This window comes from Pleurodeles waltl, chromosome 6 (genome assembly GCF_031143425.1).
Source record: "Pleurodeles waltl isolate 20211129_DDA chromosome 6, aPleWal1.hap1.20221129, whole genome shotgun sequence".
Lineage (NCBI taxonomy): Eukaryota > Metazoa > Chordata > Amphibia > Caudata > Salamandridae > Pleurodeles > Pleurodeles waltl.
Window position 1 is genome coordinate 1,253,704,465 of NC_090445.1, and position 24,057 is coordinate 1,253,728,521.

The following is a 24,057-nucleotide window of genomic DNA, read 5'->3' on the forward strand; positions in this document are numbered from 1 at the left end:
ACCTTCTAGATCTGGTGTTGATAGACTGCCAAACATACCTCTCGCTTCTATGGTGGAACAGTATAAATTTAAACAAAGGGTGGCCTTTCCAAGACCCAGTGCCACAATACGTAATAACGACAGATGCTTCCATGACGGGGTGGGGAGCACACCTCGATCAACACAGCATACAAGGACAATGGGACGTACATCTAGCAGTTTTTCAAGCACTAAAAGTATTCCAACCAATCATAACTCACAAATACATTCTTGTCAAAACAGACAACATGACAACAATGTATTATCTAAACAAACAGGGGGGGACACACTCAACGCAGCTGAGCCTTCTAGCACAAAAGATATGGCGATGGGCAATTCACAACCACGTTCGCCTAATAGCACAGTTTATTCCAGGGATCCAGAATCAACTTGCAGACAATCTCTCTCGATCACCAACAGTCCACGAATGGGAAATTCACCCCCAAATTCTAAACACTTCAAACTTTGGGGAACACCTCAAATAGACTTATTTGCAACAAAGGAGAACGCAAAATGCCAAAACTTCGCATCCAGATACCCACACAGGCAGTCAAGGCAATGCCCTATGGATGAACTGGTCAGGGATATTTGCGTACGCTTTCCCCCTCTCCTTCCATACCTAGTAAACAAATTGAGTCAAAACAAACTCAAACTCATACTGATAGCACCAACATGGGCAAGGCAACCTTGGTACACAACACTGCTAGACCTATCAGTAGTACCCCACGTCAAGTTGCCCAACAGGCCAGATCTGTTAACACAACACAAACAACAGATCAGGCATCCAAACCCAGCATCGCTGAATCTAGCAATCTGGCTCCTGAAATCCTAGAATTCGGACACTTAAACCTCACACAAGAATGTATGGAAGTCATAAAGCAAGCTAGAAGACCATCCACTAGACACTGCTATGCAAGCAAATGGAAAAGGATTGTTTGCTACTGCCATCAGAATCAAATTCAACCATTACACGCATCTCCAAAGGATGTATTGGGCTACTTACTACACTTACAAAAATCAAACCTGGCCTTCTCTTCCATTAAAATACACCTCGCAGCAATATCTGCATACCTGCAGATTACCCATTCAACTTCACTATTTAGGATACCTGTCATTAAAGCATTTATGGAAGGCCTCAAAAGAATTATACCACCAAGGACACCACCCGTTCCTTCATGGAATCTCAACATCGTCTTAACAAGACTCATGGGTCCACCCTTTGAACCTATGCATTCTTGCGAAATACAATTCCTAACCTGGAAAGTTGCATTTCTCATCGCCATCACATCTCTAAGAAGAGTAAGTGAAATTCAGGCGTTTACAATACAAGAACCTTTTATCCAACTACACAGAAATAAAGTAGTCCTAAGGACCAATCCTAAATTTTTGCCAAAGGTTATTTCACCGTTCCACCTAAATCAAACGGTAGAGCTACCAGTGTTCTTCCCACAGCCAGATTCCATAGCTGAAAGGGCACTACATACATTAGACGTCAAAAGAGCACTAATGTACTACATCGACAGAACTAAAAACATCAGAAAAACTAAACAACTGTTTATTGCATTTCAAAAACCTCACGCAGGAAACCCAATATCTAAACAGGGTATAGCCAGATGGATAGTTAAGTGCATCCAAATCTGCTACCTTAAAGCAAAAAGACAACTGCCCATTACACCAAGGGCACACTCAACCAGAAAGAAAGGCGCTACCATGGCCTTCCTAGGGAATATTCCAATGCACGAAATATGTAAGGCAGCCACATGGTCTACACCTCACACGTTCACCAAGCACTACTGTGTAGACGTGCTATCCGCACAACAAACCACAGTAGGTCAAGCCGTGTTAAGAACCTTATTTCAAACTACTTCCACTCCTACAGGCTGAGCCACCGCTTTTGGGGAGATAACTGCTTACTAGTCTATGCACAACATGTGTATCTACAGTGACAGATGCCATCGGACTGAAAATGTCACTTACCCAGTGTACATCTGTTCGTGGCATCAGTCGCTGAAGATTCACATGTGCCCACCCGCCTCCCCGGGAGCCTGTAGCAGTTCGGAAGTTAGCTTAAGCTTTGTACATTTGTAAATATATTATTTAAACCTTAAATAGGTACATACTTAGTCACTCCATTGCATGGGCACTGTTACTACAACACAACTCCTACCTCACCCTCTGCGGGGAAAACAATCGAAGATGGAGTCGACGCCCATGCGCAATGGAGACAAAGAGGAGGAGTCACTCGGTCCCGTGACTCGAGAGACTTCTTCGAAGAAAAACAACTTGTAACACTCCGACCCAACACCAGATGGCGGGCTGTGCACAACATGTGAATCTTCAGCGACTGATGCCACGAACAGATGTACACTGGGTAACTGACATTTTCATTTCTTAGTTTATTTTAAGAACCACAGGTTCAAGATTTACATGTAATACTTCAAATGAAAGGTATTTCAGGTAGGTACTTTAGGAACTTTGAATTAGCAAAATAGCATATACAGTTTTCACATAAATCACATAAAGCTATTTTAAAACTAGACACAGTGCAATTTTCAACAGTTCCTGGGGGGAGTAAGAGTTTGTTTGTTTTTGCAGGTAAGTAAACCACCTACGGGGTTTAGGTTTGGGTCCAAGGCAGCCAAACGTTGGGGGTTCAGAGCAACCCCAAAGTTACCACACCAGCAGCTCAGGGCCGGTCAGGTGCAGAGGTCAAAGTGGTGCCCAAAACGCATAGGCTTCAATGAAGGGGCTGCCCCGGTTCCAGTCTGCCAGCAGGTAAGTACCCGTGTCTTCGGAGGGCAGACCAGGGGGGGTTTTGTAGGGCACAGGGGGGGACACAAGTCCAAACAAAGTACACCCTCGGCGGCACGGGGCGGCCGGGTGCAGTGTGCAAACAAGCGTCCGGTTTGTAATTGAAATCCATGGGAGACCAAGGGGTCTCTTCAGCTACTCGGGGGTAGCCACCACCTGGGCAAGGGAGTGCGCCTCCTGGGGGTCACTCCTGCACTGGAGTTCGGATCCTTCATATCCTGGGGGCTGCGGGTGCAGTGTCCCTACCAGGCGTCGGGTTCTCAGGGGGAGCCTCGGGATTCCCTCTGCAGGCGTCGCTGTAGGGGCTCAGGGGGGGCAACTCTGGCTACTCACGGTCTCGCAGTCTTGGGTAAACAGAGCCACTGTCCTCGGGAGTTCTTGGTCCTTCTAGATGCAGGGCAGTCCTCTGGGGATTCAGAGGTCGCTGGTCCCTGGGGAAAGCGTCGCTGGCGCAGTGTCTTTAGAAGTGGGGAGACAGGCCGGTAGAGCTGGGGCCAAAGCAGTTGGTGTCTCCGTCTTCTCTGCAGGATTTTTCAGCTTAGCAGTCCTCTTCTTCTTAGGTTGCAGGAATCTATCTTGCTGGGTTCTGGGAGCCCCTAAATACTCTATTTAGGGGGGTGTGTTTAGGTCTGGGGGGTTAGTAGCCAATTGCTACTAGCCCTGAGGGTGGCTACACCCTCTTTGTGCCTCCTCCCTGAGGGGAGGGGGGCACATCCCTAATCCTATTGGGGAAATCCTCCATCTGTAAGATGGAGGATTTCTAAAAGTCAGTCACCTCAGCTCAGGACACCTTAGGGGCTGTCCTGACTGGCCAGTGACTCCTCCTTGTTTTTCTCATTATCTCTCCTGGACTTGCCGCCAAAAGTGGGGGCTGTGTCCAGGGGGCGGGCATCTCCACTAGCTGGAGTGCCCTGGGGCATTGTAACACGAAGCCTGAGCCTTTGAGGCTCACTGCTAGGTGTTACAGTTCCTGCAGGGGGAGGTGTGAAGCACCTCCACCTAGAGCAGGCTTTGTTTCTGTCCTCCGAGAGCACAAAGGCTCTCACCACATGGGGTCAGAAAATCTTCTCTCAGCAGCAGGCTGGCACAGACCAGTCAGTCCTACACTGAACTATTGGGTAAAATTCAGGGGGCATCTCTAAGATGCCCTCTGTGTGCATTTTTTAATAAATCCAACACTGGCATCATTGTGGGTTTATTATTCTGAGAAGTTTGATACCAAACTTCCCAGTATTCAGTGTAGCCATTATGGAGCTGTGGAGTTCGTTTTTGACAGACTCCCAGACCATATACTCTTATGGCTGCCCTGCACTTACAATGTCTAAGGTTTTGCTTAGACACTGTAGGGGCATAGTGCTCATGCACCTATGCCCTCACCTGTGGTATAGTGCACTCTGCCTTAGGGCTATAAGGCCTGCTAGAGTGGTGACTTACCTATGCCACAGGCAGTGAGAGGTTGGCATGGCACCCTGAGGGGAGTGCCATGTCGACTTAGTCATTTTCTCCCCACCAGCACACACAAGCTGGCAAGCAGTGTGTCTGTGCTGAGTGAGGGGTCCCTAGGGTGGCATAAGACATGCTGCAGCCCTTCGAGACCTTCCCTGGCATCAGGGCCCTTGGTACCAGGGGTACCAGTTACAAGGGACTTACCTGGGTGCCAGATTTGTGCCAATTGTGGAAACAATGGTACGTTTTAGGTGAAAGAACACTGGTGCTGGGGCCTGGTTAGCAGGGTCCCAGCACACTTCTCAGTCAAGTCAGTATCAGGCAAAAAGTGGGGGGTAACTGCAACAGGGAGCCATTTCTTTACAATTGCCTGAACATTTTGTAAGGAAGCCAGGCATTTGGGGAAGGGGTCCTGGACCCTTTAGAATACCAGTGAGAGACCCCAACATCATTTAACTGGTATGGAAAGCTAGGAGATGCTAGTGGACTGGACACCTCTCCACATACTGACTTTCCCTTTCCGCCAACCGTGGCTACGGAGGAAGCAGCATTTTATGCAGTGGTGGTGAAAGGGCAGCGGAGGTTGTTGAACTTCCCTCAGTGGAGGTTAAGACTAACCTCTTGACCGAAGTGCCCCAGCCTGGGGCTTTGTCATCCGAAACCACCTATTGCCCTTTAATAAAGCATTGATCAATGTCCTTCTGGGAACTTCGTCTAAGCCCAGCACAGGGGCCTCTGTGAACAGCACAATTGCCCGTCACCATCTCCTTGCCCTGGGTGATTCTAGTTTTCTCCCCCAACCTCTGATAGCTTGTTAGTCCAAGCCTTAACTTCCCGTGGTGCGTTCTCTGCTGCTCCCCCAGACCGGGAATAAGAGGCTGTATAGCTTAGGCAAGAAAATGTTCTACCAGCCTAGCATTGCAGTTAGTGAACACAGCATGACTGTTATTACCATACATTATGGGATACGGTTGCGCATGTGCAGTCATAGCTACCATAAGAAGCCCAGGCCATCCTCTCCCAAGCAGTGAAGGATGTGAGATGCAGTGAAGTTCACTTCTAGGTGTGGTTCGGCCACCTGGCTGAGAACATCTGGCTTTTCAATGGATGTCCAGGCCAACCTCGTAGACATGCCCTTCGACAGGACTCCTCTCTATGGAGAAAAGGCAGATTCGGCACTAGAGCTCTTTAAGGACTCGTGGGTTACAACCAAGTCTTTCAGCCTCTTGTGACTCCTCTCCCCCAGTCTGCCTTTCGTAGTTACAGAAAGGGCACGCCACTGCGCCAGCCACTGTCCTGTGCAGGCCCCCAAGGTGTGCGAGGACGCAGTGCATTCTGACCCCCATGGGGCTGGTAGCCAGAAGTCATCCACCACCAACCCCTCAGTAGCTGCTGCCTCTGAGCCCTCCTGGTCTAGTTTTGCAAGACCATGGGTCCCCAGATGGAGATGGAGAGAGAAACCAACATGTCTCCTTTGGAAGTCCAGAACATCAGACATATGGGTCTTGCAGATCGTTCTGAGGGGCTACTCAATCCCTTTGCAGTCTTTCCCTTCCCCCATACTGCTGTTTCAAGAATGGCTGGTGGAGGGTCATCTGACCTTGCTCTGAGCAAGCTACAGTTCGCCCAACCAAGGGTGCTATAAAAAGGGTTCTGATATATTTGAAGTAGGCAGTGGTTGTTAGTCCGCTACCTTCTGATACCCCAAAAAAACAAGGGTCTTCTTCGTGTTGTAGATCTGCGAACCGTAAGTTTCTTCCTCAAAAAGGAGAAATTCAAGATGCACTTTGGCTCATGTCTTGTCTGCCCTAAACCAAGGAGACTCACTGGTAGCATTTTACTTGCGGGATAAGTATTTTCACATGCCCATCCTGCCTGCCCACAGATGTTACCTGAGGTTCAAGGTAGGCCACAAGCACTTTCAGTTCACCATGCTTCCTTTTGGCCTTAACAGCTCCCCTTTGGGTGTTCACCATGGCAGTGGTCGCAGCTCATCTGCTCAGGTTAGCGTTTTCACTCTTACCCCGAACTCTGAATGTCTGAAGGCAGCCTCACCCCAGACAATGGTCTACCACCTTCAGATTACAGTGGACCTCCTGCATTCACTGGGGTTCACTATACATGTGCCGAAGTCACACCTGACTGCTTCTCAGAAGCTCCCTTTCATTTAAGTTGTTCCGAACACAGTTCAATTTCAGGCTTATCCTCCCGAGCACTGTGTCCAGGATAATCGGTTATGAAACCAATGATTCAGCCTCTGTCCTCCAATTTTGGTGAGAATGACTTTGAGACTGCTGGGCCTTATGGCCTCCTGCATCCTGCTGGTCAATCATGCTAGATGTAATATGCAAACTCTGCAGTGGAACCTGAAGTTCCAGTGGGCTCCGCATCGGGAGAATCTCTCTGGCATGGTTCAGTTCTCCTAGGGCACTGTAAAGGACCTGCAGTGATAGCTGAAGAATTGCGGTTGGGTCAAAGGCAGACTCTTCTCCCTTCCCCAACCAGGTCTGACAGTAGTGACAGTAGTGACAGATGCATCACTCCTGGGGTGGGGTGGCCATTTGGTAGAGGTGGCAATCGGAGGACTTTGGTCTCCGGTGGAATCCAGTGTCCACATCAACTTACTGGAGCTCCGTGCAATATGGCTTGCATTGAAATCATTTCTTTTCTCTTTCAAGGGAAGGTTAGTGCAGGTGTTCACGGACAACACCACTGCCATTTGGCTCTGCAACAAGATGGGTGGTCGGGTCATGGACCCGCTGTCAGGAAGGCCCAGCGTCTCTGGACATGAGTAGAACAGCAGGATATAACTCTGGTGGTTCAACACCTGGCAGGTTGTCTGAACGCCAGGGTGGATAAACTCCGCCATCTATTCCTAGCAAATGGCAACTCCAGGTGGCACAAGGACTCTCTCAGCAGTGGGGAGAGCCTTGGCTAGATCTGTTTACCTCCGAAGAGAATGCACAATGTCAGCAGTTCTGCGTGTTGGAGTTGCCAAGGTGGCTATCGTTCTGAGATGCTTTGTCTCAAGTGGAGTTCAGGCCTCCTGTACGCCTTTGCACCCATACCTCTCCTACCCAGAGTTTTCAAGAAGATCAGGAACGACTGGGCCCAAGTTAAGCTTGTCGCTCCAAACTGGGTACGGAGAGTCTGCTATCCCAAGCTTCTGAAAATGAGCATTGTTCCTCCGATCAGGCTGCCTCTTCGGGAGTATCTTCTTTTGCAGGCTCCTCTACCCAAATCTGTCAACTCTCGACCTCCTTGCGTGGAGATTGAGCGGTAACAGTTGATGGCTTTTGACCTTCCTCCCGAACACGAACGTTATTTTTTGCAGCCAGGTGTCCCTCCACCAAAACGGTGTTTGCCTGCAGTTGACAAAAATTTGATAAACGTACAGAAAAGTCTATTGACTCTTTGTGATTTCTTGTCTTCATTCTCATTTTTGCCCAGCAGGGCTCTGGGCACTGTTAAAGGTTTTCTCTGCTTGGTCAGCCTTCCTGCCGCTGCCTGACCAAACCTCTTTATTTAAGTGTCCTACTGTAAATAGATTTCTGAAGTTCCTTGTTCATGTTTCCTCCTTCACTCTTCATCATACCCCATTGGGACCCGAACCTGGTTCTCACATCTCATGTGTTCTCCTTTTGAGCCACTACACAATTGTCCCTTCTGGCTTCTTACCACCCAGATAGCAATAACATCTGCCCGGAGGGCAAGTAAGCAGCAGGCTTCATCATCATAGCTTCCCTATCTTACTGTTTTCCATGACATGGTGGTGCTTCGTACCCAGGCCCCTTTCCTTTTGAAAGTGGTGACCCCATTCCATTTGGGAGAGTCGATCACCCTGCTTACCTTTTATGTTCTTCCACATCACTCTAAAGAAGAGGTGTGACTCCATCATCTGGACCCACAAAGTGTGGCGTTGTACCAAAGCATTCCTGGTGGATGACCGACTTTGTCAGGTGTCTTGGAGTGGGGAAAAAAGGTCCGGCAGTACAGAAATGAACCATTTTGCGCTGGGGTGTTTTCTATATCAACATCTACTATGTCCTGGCTAAAAAGCATCCTCCTGAAGGTTTAAGGGCTCATTTCACCAGAGGAAAATCTGCAACCATAGCTTGTGGAGTCCCAGTCCTGGACATCTGCCAGGCAGCAATGTGGGCATCCCGGCACACATTTGTCAAACACTACTGCTTGGACAGTCAGGTCTGCAGATACTGGCATTTTGCCTGTTCGGTCCTTAAGGACTTTTTAGTCTAGTTAATTTTGTCTGAAGCCCACTGCCGGGGTGGTATGGCTTGCGTATCTGTTCAAATTTAAGGAATATGTAACTAAATGACTATCCGATGAATCAAGTTACTTAATTTAGGTAACACATTATCTGATGGAGACAATATCTAGCTGCAGATTCCTTGCACCCACCCATGCCTTCCTGCCCTGTGGACAGATTTACTGCATTAGGAATGCTCCCTTTGAGGGCCCTAGTTTGAACAGACTCAGTTCACTTCATGGCTCCGCGCTCCTGGGGTGGAAAGTCATGAGAAGTAACTGACACCAGTGCGCCTGTGTGGTTCCTATATAGGTGACTGCGATGTCACTTCCGGCGTCAGTGCTGCGTAGAACCAAACACAACTACCCGACTGCACGCAGGGGTACTGCTCTCGCAGAAGTTTCTGGATCAAGTCTGATGCCTGGAGAAATTCAAAGGTAAGGAATTTGCAGCTAGATGTTGTCTCTACCGATAATGCATTATCTAAGATAAGTAACTTGCTCGTCTGGGTGTACAAGTCTATCCACCATTGCACAAGTTATGGAAGGGAGCTGGTAATAGGCTTCCATTAATTATTGCATAACTGCACTTCTTGGCCTTCTTGTCTTGGACATTTGGAAAGGCTTCTTGTACTGAATTTACTGTATGGTGTGCCTTTTTGTGGCATGTGATCTTAATTGTACAGAGCTTTTAATTACCTTTTAGATTTGCCAGCTTGCATATACTTATAGGTTTCCTTCCGGGGTAAAAAGTCTGCTTTCCTTTGAAATATCTGGTTTTCTCTGAAGAGAAGCCTGCATCACTCATTCCTGCTTTTGACCAACATTACCCAGTGAAATGGCTCTCCAAGTGGGGCCATGACACGTCCACCTCAACCAATCTAAGCTGGTTTCTAGAAGAACAGAGCAATGTGCCTGTGAATTTAGACATTCAACTCTAAACTCTGAGTCCTAACCCAGAGGATAAGCCCTTCTAACATGTTCTGGAAGTCCCCAGTCAGGTCAAGTGTGATTGTTCAAGTTGTTGCATATTGATCTTCTAGTGCTGTGGTCTTTGGAGAGGACTCCAACTATAGGAGTTTAGACGTGATTTAAAGGGTGTGTGTGCCCTCTGACCTGAGTTTGTCAATCTCCAACATTGTAAAGGAGGCTGCTATTTTGTGTATCACGCTGGCACGTGTTTTTTTAAAACATTTTTTTCCCATTAGAAATGCAGTGGTTGGTTTTCTAGACCAAAACAACTGAGCAATGTCTGAGCAAGATGTGTTCTTTTTAAGTCTCATGAGGTGCTACAGGAACAATCATTGGAACCCAACCCCTCTTATTAAGGTTGAACACTCAAAAATAGAACACAAACAATACATTTTAAATATTTTTTCCAAACCAAAATCAGTTGTGTGCATAATGAATTGTGAAGACTTAATACAGCAGCAACAGGTACCAAAAGCGTGAATAATAGGTACTAATCTAAAATGATTGTTCTTGATAAATGGAAATCCTACTGTCTTTCTGCTACCTCTAAGCATTAGCTTAATAGTAGGCTTTTTCTGCTTTCCTAGAGTTCTATGTCGTCTGTTAGAGATGGTACACTCCTTCATACCGGTCTGAACAATGAAAGTTCTGTGTTCAGTGAAATAGCAAGATCTGTTAATCTTGTCTCACAAGGCTGACTGCACTGATAAGTAAACCTCATTCCAATAACTTTCAATAGAAATCTGAGATATGCCTCTGTATGGCCGTCCCAGGGTCGCCTAGTGTGAATGCTCCTTTCTGCCCTTAAGTTTCTGTGCTTAGCTTTTATAACACAATCTTGTTAAACTTAGCAGGAACAAATGACAAAGCACCTGGTGCCCTTTCAATTATTTTCGTTGTACAAGACTGTTCTTTTAAAATATCAACAAAAGTGAGACCTGTATTTATTGGCATTCTACAAACTACGAAATTAACAAACTATTGTAAAAATGAAGCAGTCAGCATTTGGAAAAGGCTTTGTAAATATTTTCATGCTGACGTAATTATCACACTGCAAAACTTAATATAAATCAAAAGGTGTCATAGGAATCATACTTGCTCAGCATTTTTATTACTTACGATGCCCACCATTTAAAGATACCATATTCATTTCCACATGGGGAAGTGCTGTGTGTTCATTGGAGGCGGGGCAGGAGCCCTTTAAAACTCGTTCGCGCTCCCGCCGTCGCGGGAAGCGCTGTGTGTTCATTGGAGGCGGGGCAGGAGCCCTTTAAAACTCGTTCGCGCTCCCGCCGTCGCGGGAAGCGCTGTGTGTTCATTGGAGGCGGGGCAGGAGCCCTTTAAAACTCGTGCGGCGCCCGGGCCAAGGGCGGGCCCGTCCTGCGCCTGACAGAGGCTGGGCTGGGCCACCCCCCTAACATCCATCTCCCAAGAAGGCCATATTGTACTCAGTCCCTTTTGTTATTTCCAACTCTGTCTCCCCAGTCAGCTGCTCCATTTAATCTGACACCTTATTGTAGGAAGTTGGCTCTGTATGTGCTATTTCAAAGTAAGGAATAGCATGCACAGAGTCCAAGGGTTCCCCTTAGAGGTAAGATAGTGGCAAAAAGAGATAATACTAATGCTCTATTTTGTGGTAGTGTGGTCGAGCAGTAGGCTTATCCAAGGAGTAGTGTTAAGCATTTGTTGTACATACACATAGACAATAAATGAGGTACACACACTCAGAGACAAATCCAGCCAATAGGTTTTTATATAGAAAAATATCTTTTCTTAGTTTATTTTAAGAACCACAGGTTCAAATTCTACATGTAATATCTCATTTGAAAGGTATTGCAGGTAAGTACTTTAGGAACTTTAAATCATAAAAATTGCATGTATACTTTACGAGTTATTGACAAATAGCTGTTTTAAAAGTGGACACTTAGTGCAATTTTCACAGTTCCTAGGGGAGGTAAGTATTTGTTAGGTTAACCAGGTAAGTAAGACACTTACAGGGCTTAGTTCTTGGTCCAAGGTAGCCCACCGTTGGGGGTTCAGAGCAACCCCAAAGTCACCACACCAGCAGCTCAGGGCCGGTCAGGTGCAGAGTTCAAAGTGGTGCCCAAAACGCATAGGCTAGCATGGAGAGAAGGGGGTGCCCCGGTTCCGGTCTGCTTGCAGGTAAGTACCCGCGTCTTCGGAGGGCAGACCAGGGGGGTTTTGTAGGGCACCGGGGGGGACACAAGCCCACACAGAAATTTCACCCTCAGCGGCGCGGGGGCGGCCGGGTGCAGTGTAGAAACAAGCGTCGGGTTCGCAATGTTAGTCTATGAGAGATCTCGGGATCTCTTCAGCGCTGCAGGCAGGCAAGGGGGGGGTTCCTCGGGGAAACCTCCACTTGGGCAAGGGAGAGGGACTCCTGGGGGTCACTTCTCCAGTGAAAGTCCGGTCCTTCAGGTCCTGGGGGCTGCGGGTGCAGGGTCTCTCCCAGGCGTCGGGACTTTAGGTTCAAAGAGTCGCGGTCAGGGGAAGCCTCGGGATTCCCTCTGCAGGCGGCGCTGTGGGGGCTCAGGGGGGACAGGTTTTGGTACTCACAGTATCAGAGTAGTCCTGGGGTCCCTCCTGAGGTGTCGGATCTCCACCAGCCGAGTCGGGGTCGCCGGGTGCAGTGTTGCAAGTCTCACGCTTCTTGCGGGGAGCTTGCAGGGTTCTTTCAAGGCTGCTGGAAACAAAGTTGCAGCCTTTCTTGGAGCAGGTCCGCTGTCCTCGGGAGTTTCTTGTCTTTTCGAAGCAGGGGCAGTCCTCAGAGGATGTCGAGGTCGCTGGTCCCTTTGGAAGGCGTCGCTGGAGCAGGATCTTTGGAAGGCAGGAGACAGGCCGGTGAGTTTCTGGAGCCAAGGCAGTTGTCGTCTTCTGGTCTTCCGCTGCAGGGGTTTTCAGCTAGGCAGTCCTTCTTCTTGTAGTTGCAGGAATCTAATTTTCTAGGGTTCAGGGTAGCCCTTAAATACTAAATTTAAGGGCGTGTTTAGGTCTGGGGGGTTAGTAGCCAATGGCTACTAGCCCTGAGGGTGGGTACACCCTCTTTGTGCCTCCTCCCAAGGGGAGGGGGTCACAATCCTAACCCTATTGGGGGAATCCTCCATCTGCAAGATGGAGGATTTCTAAAAGTTAGTCACTTCAGCTCAGGACACCTTAGGGGCTGTCCTGACTGGCCAGTGACTCCTCCTTGTTGCTTTCTTTGTTCCCTCCAGCCTTGCCGCCAAAACTGGGGGCCGTGGCCGGAGGGGGCGGGCAACTCCACTAAGCTGGAGTGCCCTGCTGGGCTGTGACAAAGGGGTGAGCCTTTGAGGCTCACCGCCAGGTGTCACAGCTCCTGCCTGGGGGAGGTGTTAGCATCTCCACCCAGTGCAGGCTTTGTTACTGGCCTCAGAGTGACAAAGGCACTCTCCCCATGGGGCCAGCAACATGTCTCTGGTGTGGCAGGCTGCTGGAACTAGTCAGCCTACACAGACAGTCGGTTAAGTTTCAGGGGGCACCTCTAAGGTGCCCTCTGTGGTGTATTTTACAATAAAATGTACACTGGCATCAGTGTGCATTTATTGTGCTGAGAAGTTTGATACCAAACTTCCCAGTTTTCAGTGTAGCCATTATGGTGCTGTGGAGTTCGTGTTTGACAGACTCCCAGACCATATACTCTTATGGCTACCCTGCACTTACAATGTCTAAGGTTTTGTTTAGACACTGTAGGGGTACCATGCTCATGCACTGGTACCCTCACCTATGGTATAGTGCACCCTGCCTTAGGGCTGTAAGGCCTGCTAGAGGGGTGTCTTACCTATACTGCATAGGCAGTGAGAGGCTGGCATGGCACCCTGAGGGGAGTGCCATGTCGACTTACTCATTTTGTTCTCACTAGCACACACAGGCTTGTAAGCAGTGTGTCTGTGCTGAGTGAGGGGTCTCTAGGGTGGCATAAGACATGCTGCAGCCCTTAGAGACCTTTCCTTGGCATCAGGGCCCTTGGTACTAGAAGTACCAGTTTACAAGGGACTTATCTGAATGCCAGGGTGTGCCAATTGTGGATACAATGGTACATTTTAGGTGAAGGAACACTGGTGCTGGGGCCTGGTTAGCAGGGTCCCAGCACACTTCTCAGTCAAGTCAGCATCAGTATCAGGCAAAAAGTGGGGGGGTAACTGCAACAGGGAGCCATTTCTTTACACTTATCATTTAACCTTGCACCTACACTAACACCTGATGGGCAAAAGGAAAGCAATAGAGGCAGGGGCCGGGGCAGTACTAAAAGCCAAGCGAAAAAGGCATAAGCATGCAGCTAGCAACTGCGTTATGGATAGAATCAACTCTCTCCTGGGCGAATGCAACGGAATACTAACTAGCCCCCAGGGAAACATTTCTATTGCAGCTGGGGAGGGGCCCACTTCAACTAGCAGGAAGGAAGGTTCCATGAAAATCGCTGAGATTTTCGTGAAACGTGGGCAACAAGTTACTGACACTACAGGGGTGGGTGAAAGTAGGAACGTTATCACCCATGCGGCCCCCTCCCTAGCAGAAGACCTACCACTTGCCACCAACGATTCCATCCAGCTCAGTAACCGCTTCAATCCCCTAACCAACCTCCCTGAATCACGCGACGACATCAACCCAGACACCCTGGCAGATGGGCCAGCAGCAACCAACACGCACTCTCCTCATGTAACCCCACAGCATATCGAATACATACAAGCTCTAAGGAAGGAAGTCACAGAACTCAAGCATATGGTTAACTCATTACTTGCAATAGTAAAACAGCTAACCCACGCAAATAACACGACCACCAGTAACCTTGCCCAAAATCCAATCCTATCAGGCATCACAACAAACTCGCCCAACTCCTCTGCTTCTTGCCACGCTGGCCCTCACCCTACCAAAGAAAAGACCATGAACTCCCACCAGACTCCCCTCTTCCACAATTTAGGCATAGGAAATTCACCAGACATCTATCATAATACCCTCAAACCCATGAGCAACACCGCCTCAAAATACTCTACGCAACCTGCCACTGACCAGTCCCATTTAGGTAATATAGTTCTAATGGTTAACGTTCCCAAGTTAACCACATTGGCGCGCAAGGAAGGGGTAGACTCTATCAAAAACAAGGCAATCCACTGGATTCGCCATGTTAGAGGCTGCCGATCCATAATACGTGAGGACCTAATTAACGTAGTACGACGGCCAGACCCGGGAACTCACTTTGATATCCTAAAACTGACACTCAAGAACAGGACCATGGCGAACAATCTGGTGGCCCTAGACGCAAGAACAAGCCCACCTGCACACTCACGCATCCAGTTTAAACAGCCCAGGTCACCTACGCTCCACGAGGAATGCCCGAGTTACCACCCGGCAGAAAACCTATCCCCTCTTGGTAAACATGATTGACTCACAGCCCCACCTAAAATCTATGCAGGCAAACCTTGCAACCTTCCAACATCTATCACCCCCAGATCCTCCTTTTACCCCACCACTGTCTGTCCATGTATTCACCCCCCTACCCATGACACCGAGACCATTTCCGGCTCACCGAGCAATCATGACAACAATGCTCCACCCATCTTGCAGGCACATTGCCCACCAAACCTAGAGCTGCTGTCTAGGCCCGCAAGCATCTCCTTGATCAGGACCAGGCCTGTTCCAACAGAGGAACATCACCAACCACCACAAGCCTCACGGGCAAACATTGGTATCAACCCATCTCTGCTCCCTCAGCCACATCTGCCAAACCAACCCCCGACAGCCAACTTCACAAATCCCGGGCATTTAGGCAGGACAACTCAGTCACAATCTGGGGTACGACTTGTCTCATGGAACGTGGCAGGTCTGAAATCTATTCTTCCCCTTCCATCCTTCTCCTCATTTATTGACGAACATGACATATGTCTCCTACAGGAAACATGGTCACTCGACCCACTCTTCCGAACAGGCTACTCAAATTTCCACATCCCCGCTGTGGCCAGCACGAGAGGCAGGCCCTCAGGGGGTCTGACCATCTGGATCAAAACATCGCTTAGCTGCCATATATCACAGCTACCTACCGCCTCTCCCGACCTGTTAGGCCTTCGTCTATCCTTTGGGCCTGACTCTGTGGTGAACATCTTTAATATCTACGCTCGAGGGGTCAGGGGGGGTCAAGTCTCCAAAACCCTCTGCGCCCTCGTAGCCCTCTTACAAAATTATCCCCGCCATCATAAAACCATCGTGGCTGGGGACTTCAACGTCACATTTGAACCCCTTGACTGGGACGATCTCAGGTCCACCCGCGAGGAAGATCAAGCCTGGTCTATCCCCGCCCTGTCAATTCCACCCATCAAAAGGTGGACGTCGGTTGCCATTCAGGTAAAATCATTGACCATGGAGTTTGGACTCTGGGCGCTAAATGGCAGAACTAATTCAGACACCAACGGTAGTCACACATACAACAAAACGAACCACACCAGCAGAATCGATTATTGCCTATTCGATATAAGATTATGGCCTCTAGTCATCGACATGACAATCATCGAAAGGACCGAAAGTGATCACAACCCTCTCTCTGTCCACACATTAGCCCTAGGTAACCTCCCAGCCACGTCTAACCCCGCAGCAGTAGCACCCGAGGGTATTAACCTGGCCAACAACAGACACCTAAAATGGGACAATATTGTGGCCCGGCCCGCACTCATCAATGCTGCCAACAACACCCTAAAATCCACACTAAGGGACCTAGAGGCAGGTTCTGCAACACCCCACCAGGAAATTAGCTCAATCCACACCTCCTGCTTTAGGGATATCGCAGCCCACTTCTCAGCACCCCCAGCCCACGACGACAAACGACCCAAAGCCAGGCACCGCTGGTTCAACAAAACGTGCCGGTCCCTAAACAAGCGCCTAGTTCAAGCCATTAAATCCAAGGACCCCATCGCCATCCGCGTAGCTAGGAAGTCCTATAAATCTGCAATATGCATAGCCAAGCGTGATCAAGATAGCAAATGGTGGACAGCACTCAGCGACGCTGTGCGCGAGAGAAATTATAGTCTGTTCTGGTCCCTGGCAGCGCGAGGCCCAGAAACCAGTGGTTTGGACATCACAACCAATATTGCCCCAAGAGACTGGATAGCCCACTTTAGTAGTCTGTACTCCCCTGATCATGATAGCCCCACCTCTGTTTGTACGGGCCCCCTCCTACTTCATTCATTAGCACCAACCACTGCAGCACCCCTGTTGTTCTCTCAAAGTGATATAACTTATTCTCTAAGCACTCTAAAACGCGGCAGGGCCCCTGGTTCAGACTACGTCCCAGCAGACCTATTCTCAACAGACCTAGCATCCTGGTCAAGATATCTCACCATTCTAGCTAACGCAATAGCATCTGGGGCGCCAATTCCCGACTCTTGGAAAGCGGCCATTGTTATTCCAATCTTTAAAAAGGGCGACAGATCTCTTCCCTGTAACTATAGACCCATTAGTCTAATTGACTGTGTCCAAAAAGTCTTCTGCCACTGCCTCCTAGGGAAGATCGAAGAATGGATAATTGACCACGATATCCTTAGCCCCCTCCAAGCTGGTTTCCGAAAGAAGATTTCCACCACTGATCAAGCCCTCAGATTCCTATTATTATATTGGAAAACAGTGTTCATTGGTAAAGGCAGCCTTTATGTAGCTTTCGTGGACCTCAAATCTGCTTTTGACCTAGTACATCGCAACAAACTGTGGGTCACTCTCTCTCGGATGGGAATCCCGGAACACATCCTTGCCATTTTGATACGACTCCACGAGGACAACTACGCACAAGTCAGGTGGGGCAACAAGGGCCAACTTACCGATAGAATCCACGTCTCCCGGGGTGTGCGGCAAGGTTGCGTACTTGCCCCGACCCTCTTTTCCCTGTACATCAACGAAATTGTCCACTCCCTCCTCAGACTGCAGGCTGACGCACCTTCACTTGGCACACAAAAAAATCCCAGTCTTACTCTTTGCCGATGACACTCTTTTGATATCTAAGACCCCTAGTGGTCTAAGGAAACTCCTTGCGTGCTTCGAGCATTTCTGTTCATCCAAGGGACTCGAAATCAACGCAACGAAAACCAAACTAATGACCCTTAATCCCCACAGATCTTTCAAAGGGAAATTTACTTTAGAGGGCTCCTCACTCGAGAAGGTGGGCATTTTCAGCTACCTGGGCATAACACTCACTGACAACATGTCCTGGAAGCCACACATAGGAAAACAAGCCCTTAAATTAAGACCAACAACTGGGGCTCTACTAAAAAATTTCCACCTCTCACACACAAAACCAATTCGCCCAGCATTACAGTTATACGAAGCCCAGGCAGTTTCCTCAGCGCTCTACGGGGCTGAACTTTGGGGTTATACCAAAACCCAAGACCTAACCTCCGCTGAAAACAACTTCTTAAGAAACCTTGTGTCCCTTCCGCTAAGCACCCCACTGTTCCCTCTTTTCAAGGACCTCGGCATCAAACGCATTGGTCACAAAGCTCGCCTGCGACCTCTGCTGTACTGGCGGCGTCTCTGGACCACTCCGGAACTTGACATCTTCACCGAAGCTCTACAGGTCATCCTAAAAGCCGACCACCTGCACAGAATCCCCTGGCTACGATCCATCAAGGATTTACTTCACTCTATCAGGCTCGATGATCTCTGGAACTCACCAGCCACGTCAGTCTTTCCCTCGAAAAGCGAACTAAAGAAACTATACTGGCAAAGGGCCAACAACGAAGACACTCGGGCTGCACTCCACACTACATTATCTTGTGACTTTGCCAACCTAAAAGTCATGCAAGTACGAAACTTTTTGGGACCTAATCACGGCCCCAAGGGAAAGGAAACTGTACTTCCAGCTCCGCATTGGAACACTCCCATTAAGACTTTTCACCAGCAGCTGGTCACACAACGAATCCACCGCATGCCCTGCTTGCAAAGCCCCCGTCGAGAATCTCCCTCACCTCCTTTTTGCATGCCCCGCGTATACTGCCCCCCGTAGGAAATGGCTGGCCCCGGCATGCAGACTACTGGGAGCATGCTGCTCTGCGCTAGCTCTGCGAATCCTTAGATCAGACACCAGGCCAACGCTAGTGATCGCTATCGGCAAATTCCTCGGAGCTAGTTGGCTTATCAGAGGGAAAACTCTTCTGGACAAAGACTCCAAATAAGACTGTCCCAACATCCTGCACAGCGCATTTCATTTCATTTCATCTAATTTCATTTCATTTTATTCTATCTCATTTTTATTCCATTTTAATTTTTATTTATTTTTTACTCCCTTTTATCACCATATTTACCTGCAATTTTATTTTATTATGTGCATTTATTTGTATTTATTACTGCTCGCGCTTTTTTGGCTCTTGTAGCCGCAATAAAGCTTCTATGAAATTGAAATATTCATGCTGACGTGATTATCACACTGCAAAACTTAATATAAATCAAAAGGTGTCATAGGAATCATACTTGCTCAGCATTTTTATTACTTACGATGCCCACCATTTAAAGATACCATATTCATTTCCACATACTGGTCTAAATTCACTAGCTCACCTGTGAGGTGAAGGGGAAAATAGATAATACATTGCTTGGATTGAGATTGCTGTGCCAAACCCCACTCCTAAGAAGTGCCCCAAAGCAGGCAAATTACTTCATCCTATTAAACCTTTTGTGTTCTTCCCTCATCAGCATAATCCTCTTCTGAAAGTGACGTGTGAGGTTATCTCTTGTTTCAAATTACAAATAGAAAAACGTGTTGTTTGCCTGGGCTAGAAAAGGGTGGTGGTTATATTTCTGTATTAAGGCCAGAGTTGAGTTACTATTACTATATTTAATTGTTAACTTTTGTGATAATTGTAGAAGGTAAAATGCCTACTGCACCAACCTTCAACTCTGCTTCAGGCAATGGAAAGGCTTGATATAAAAATGAACGGTTTGCTTTGAAACTTCGACTTGATTGAAGAACGATGTTTGATCCTATACCAGTGGAAAATCAAAATTCTCAAAGTTGAATAGTGAGTTATTCTTGAGTTTGAGACAGAGTAACCGCTTTCTCACTACACTAAAACAATATTTGTCCAGCATTTAACTTCACCCATATACTGACACTGTTAGTTTAAGTCTTGATCTTTTATTATATTCCTCCCCCCAATGTAGTGAATTAATTGCTACGGAGGCGCTAGTGATCATGACTAAAGCACCTTTTAAATCAAATACGTTAAAGTTGTTTATTCTTGTTGCTGGTTAGCATGCTTCAATTTTTTTTTCATTCTTTAACTGCTGGGATTTAGTGATCTGAGTTCTCTGAAAATGTATTATATTGTTTAATACTATATAACTTTTAATCAGTTTACAATCGTCTCCACAACTTCTTACAACTCAGTTCTGAATACACCTGTTGGTAATGAGAAATAATGAAACATTGTGCTATTTTTTTACTCTACTTCAACTGTTAACTGCAGTGTATGCTGTCAGTTTGGTGATGGTTAAAAAGTTGATCTTTTAAATTGTTTTTTTTTTTCTTCATAGGAAAATATAGAGCAAGCTTTAGATAAAGTTTGCTCTTTACTTCCACAAAAATATAGTGATCAGTGCAAAGACCTTGTAGACACATACACCCCTGCTCTCATTACCCTGTTAATGCAGGAAGCGGACCCAAAGACCATATGCTGCACCCTTGGCCTTTGCAACAACAGACCAAAGGATCAATATGGTAAGTACTGCACTAGTTTTTCACTGCAAGTAAGTTTGGTATCCTTAGTCAGAGTGAATTGCCATTGAAAGGCCAGGCTTAATTTACTTATTTTAGTGGGCAGGTGGCATCATTGCAGATTGATGCCACCTTCTGTGTTGCTCAGATCTTGCTTTCTCTGAGTCGGTATTTCTGTGTTACCTGGTTAGGAATTGATATTCCTTGGTAGTACGGTAAATGCTTTGTTTTTGCGAGTGGATACTTCATACACACACTGCAGTTGGCCATGCATTGCAGTGTATATATTTTTTAAACTGTTAAGTCTGGTGCTTACAGTCTAATAAACTCTCTTCCTCTGACACTGCACTAACGTGCCCTCCCTGGCCATTGCTAGAGCAGATCCTGCACATTGCTTAATGCCCTAACACCATTAATGCTGTAGGCTGGTGGCTTCCAATACTTATACTGTTACACTGCCATGAAGAATTAAAGGATTGAGCCTCTTGGAGACTGAGGCTTTTCCTAATTTGCATTGCCTTGTTTTTACCATTGCCACATAGCCAGTCTTGCATCTGTACTGGTGGGGCCCTGCAGGGGCTTCCCTGTTCCATGCCAGGCTAGGGTCTAATTGCAAGGAAGCCCTGAAACTGGATACTGTCGGAAAAGGACAGTGGTAGGTTTTGTTACTTATTGATTTTGCTAGAGAGCGAAGGCAACTAAGGAGTTCATGGTGTTAACAGTATTGTTTTGTGCTAGTGGAGAAGCCCATCCATAGAAGCTTGCTCAACAAAAAAATCAAGGGGCCCAGAGGAAAGGGAGATTAGGTACCAGTATAAATGAAACCGCATGCTTATCCATAGAAGTTCTAGAGTACGCTAAGCGTAGAGCTCAAAAAGTAGCATCGATGATCATCAGAATTAAGTTCCCTCCACTCTCGCCCCCAGGTTTGCACACTGTTGTATCTTCAGCAGCCTCAAAGGATTTCAGGGGTGCAAACACTTTAAAAGTAAAAATGTACGAGTCACTTACTTCCTCTTAAGTTGCAGAATGCTGTTTTGCCTTTATCACCAAAGTTGACGTTGGTATCAAAAGGGCATCTGGGCCAGCATCCGGATGCTCTGGAATTTTTGAAGTTTTTTGTAGCACCTTAACTATTTTCCTCCTCACGGTTTCTCCAAACCACCCAACCCAAGTGAGCCTTATTAAACGTTTGAGTGAAAGTGCTCACGTACTTAAACGAGTGTGGGTCAGCCTTTCTGAATGACTTTTAAGCTAACTGTTAACATTGGCAGGTTGTTGGAAAGCGGTAATGCCCTAAGGAATTGGAAAACATCTAAAACTGTTTAACTAGGGTATCCTCTTGTCCTCTTAGTGCAAAAAACCTCTCCACAGAATCCTTGAAGAAACATAACTGCAAATTACCGTATGAAAAATGAGATTGGTTTACTCAAAGAAATGGCTCTGGAATTGAAATATGTGCGCTCATGTATATGCCTGCCTTCGTCTGACCTATCCAGAGCCCAGCAGGAGGGATTGTTAAAGAGGTGTGTGGGGGGGGGGGGGGCGGATGTCTGTTTCTGGGCAGTCAATGTCGGTAAAAAAGTGAATTCATATACTTACAATTTGCATCTGTGTTACCCTCAATTCTAGTTGATGAGGGTGGCAGTCCCAGATAATCTGCCTGCAATTTTAAACCCTGACTGGTAGGAAAAATACTACTCAAGGACTTTTCATTGCAACAAACTGAACCTTCCTGGACAGCTGGAAAGGAGCAGTAATAAAGTCTGTTCATAAGCAAAATGAGCCATCCAAACCCAAGATAGATGTCAGGGCCAAACTGTACTCTAAATCTATTTTGCCGTATTTGAAGGACTGGCTAGAGAGAAATGACCTTGAACTCATTGGTCCAGTTCCACAGATTACCATCACAATGGATGCATCTCTTATATGGCAAGTGTGGGGATGGGGGTGAATCTGCAAAACCATACTGTAGGAAGCTTGCTCTGTATACACTATCTCAAAGTGAGAGAGAGTGTGCAGAGTCCAGGGGTTCCTTAAGAGGCTTGACAGCGGCAATAATAAATAATACTAATGCTCTATTTGTGGTAGTGTGGTCGATCAGTTAGGCTTATCAGAGGGTAGTGTTAAGCATTTATTGTACACACACACACACAGACAATAAATGAGAACACACACTCAATGACTGAACTCAGGCCAGTAGGTTTTTATATAGAAAAATATTCTTTAATTTATATTAGAAACACAAGATTCAAATTGCAGGTAAGTACATTAAATGTAAGGTACCTTGCATAGGTAAAGATAGGATTTTGAATAAAAACAGTAATGTACAGTTTGTCATAAAATATCAATAAGCTATTTTAAAAGTGGACATTACAAAATTCAACAGTTCCGGGGGGAGGTAAGTACAGGTTAGTTTGTGAGGTAAGTAAAGCACTTACAAGTTTAATAGGCGGCCCACCGGTGGGGGTTCAAGTAAACACCAAGCACCAGCAACACCGGGCTGGTCAGGTGCAGCGGTCAGAGGGGCCCAAATAGCATAGGCGCCTATGGAGACTAGGGGTGTTCCGGTTCCAGTCTGCTAGTAGTTAAGTACCTGCGTCCTCTGGGAGCAGACCGGGGGGGGAATATGGGAGGGTTGTAGAGCACTTTGAGGGGGGGGGAATATGGGAGGGTTGTAGAGCACTTTGGGGGGGGGGGGTCCAAAAAGGCACACAAAATACACTCTCAGCAGCTCAGGGGCAGCTGGGTGAAGTTTGCAAACAAGGTGCCGGGTTTTGTATTGAAATCAATGGAGGGACACAGGGGTCACTCTGATGCAGGCAGTGCTCAGGAGGGCTTCTCGGGCCAGCTGCTGACTGGGCAAAGGTGAGGGCCTGCTGCTGGCCAATGCTGCACTGGTAGTTAGTTCTTTATGGGCCTGGGGGCTGCGGGTGCAGTGCTTCTTCCAGGCGTCGGGTTCTTTGTTACCCGGCAGTCGTGGTCAGGTGTAGATACACATGCTGTGCATAAGCTTGCCATCTAGTGTTGGGTTCAGAGTAGTACATCTTGTTTTTGTTCGAAGAAGGTTTTTGAGTCACTGGACCGAGTGACTCCTCCTCTCTCTTATATGCTACTGTACACAACTATGGGTGTTAACATACCTCTGGTATGCCCATGTCACAAGTTCCCAAAACTGCTTGGAATTTTACAGCTGAGCAGTCTGTTCCAAGTTGGCCCATAGTTCCAACTTCCTAAGAATCATTTTTTTATATATAGTGTCTAAGGTTAGCTAGCAGCAATTCCATGAATGCAGAGCTATTTCCTACTGCTTGGGTGTTTCCTTGGCTAATATTTGTATGTTTTAGACATTGTGAAATCTGATTCTTGTCTGACCAACCTGAAGGACAGAGAGAGTAAAGGTTAAGAGCTATTCCAGCAAGTGAAGTATGGCCTCGTATTCATTCATTGTAGTACCTATCATCGTCAGGGAATGGTATGATGTTCAGTCCGGTTGTATGTAATTTCATAGTTTCTTGGTCATGGAATGCCATTACTGAGAAACCATTTCACCTAAACTGTTCAGTGGAAATTTTCAGAATGACTGCCATTTACCATTCAGTAGAAAACCAATTCATAATAATATCTTTTTTCCAATTTGGCTTCTGCATGCTTATGATATAAGGTGTTAATACAATGGTTGCTGATCTTACTTTCAGAAAAAGTTGTCAGATTTTTCAGTGGTTTACTTCATGGGACATACCTTTTACATTGTCAAACATTTACTTTGAATTCTTTTAATGCGCTGACCAAGCACGCCACCCCCAAACTCATCCATC

At 47.1% G+C, this 24,057-nt stretch overlaps 1 protein-coding gene across 1 annotated transcript in view; it reads left to right on the forward strand.

Moving 5' to 3' along the window:
- The window catches only part of PSAP (prosaposin), a 278,471-nt gene that overhangs the window by 134,859 nt on the left and 119,555 nt on the right, over window positions 1-24,057 (forward strand). Inside the window, exon 10 of the mRNA XM_069240560.1 lies at window positions 20,059-20,242. Within this exon, the coding sequence (XP_069096661.1) occupies window positions 20,059-20,242 (184 nt within the window). The remainder of the gene's footprint in view (window positions 1-20,058; window positions 20,243-24,057) is intronic.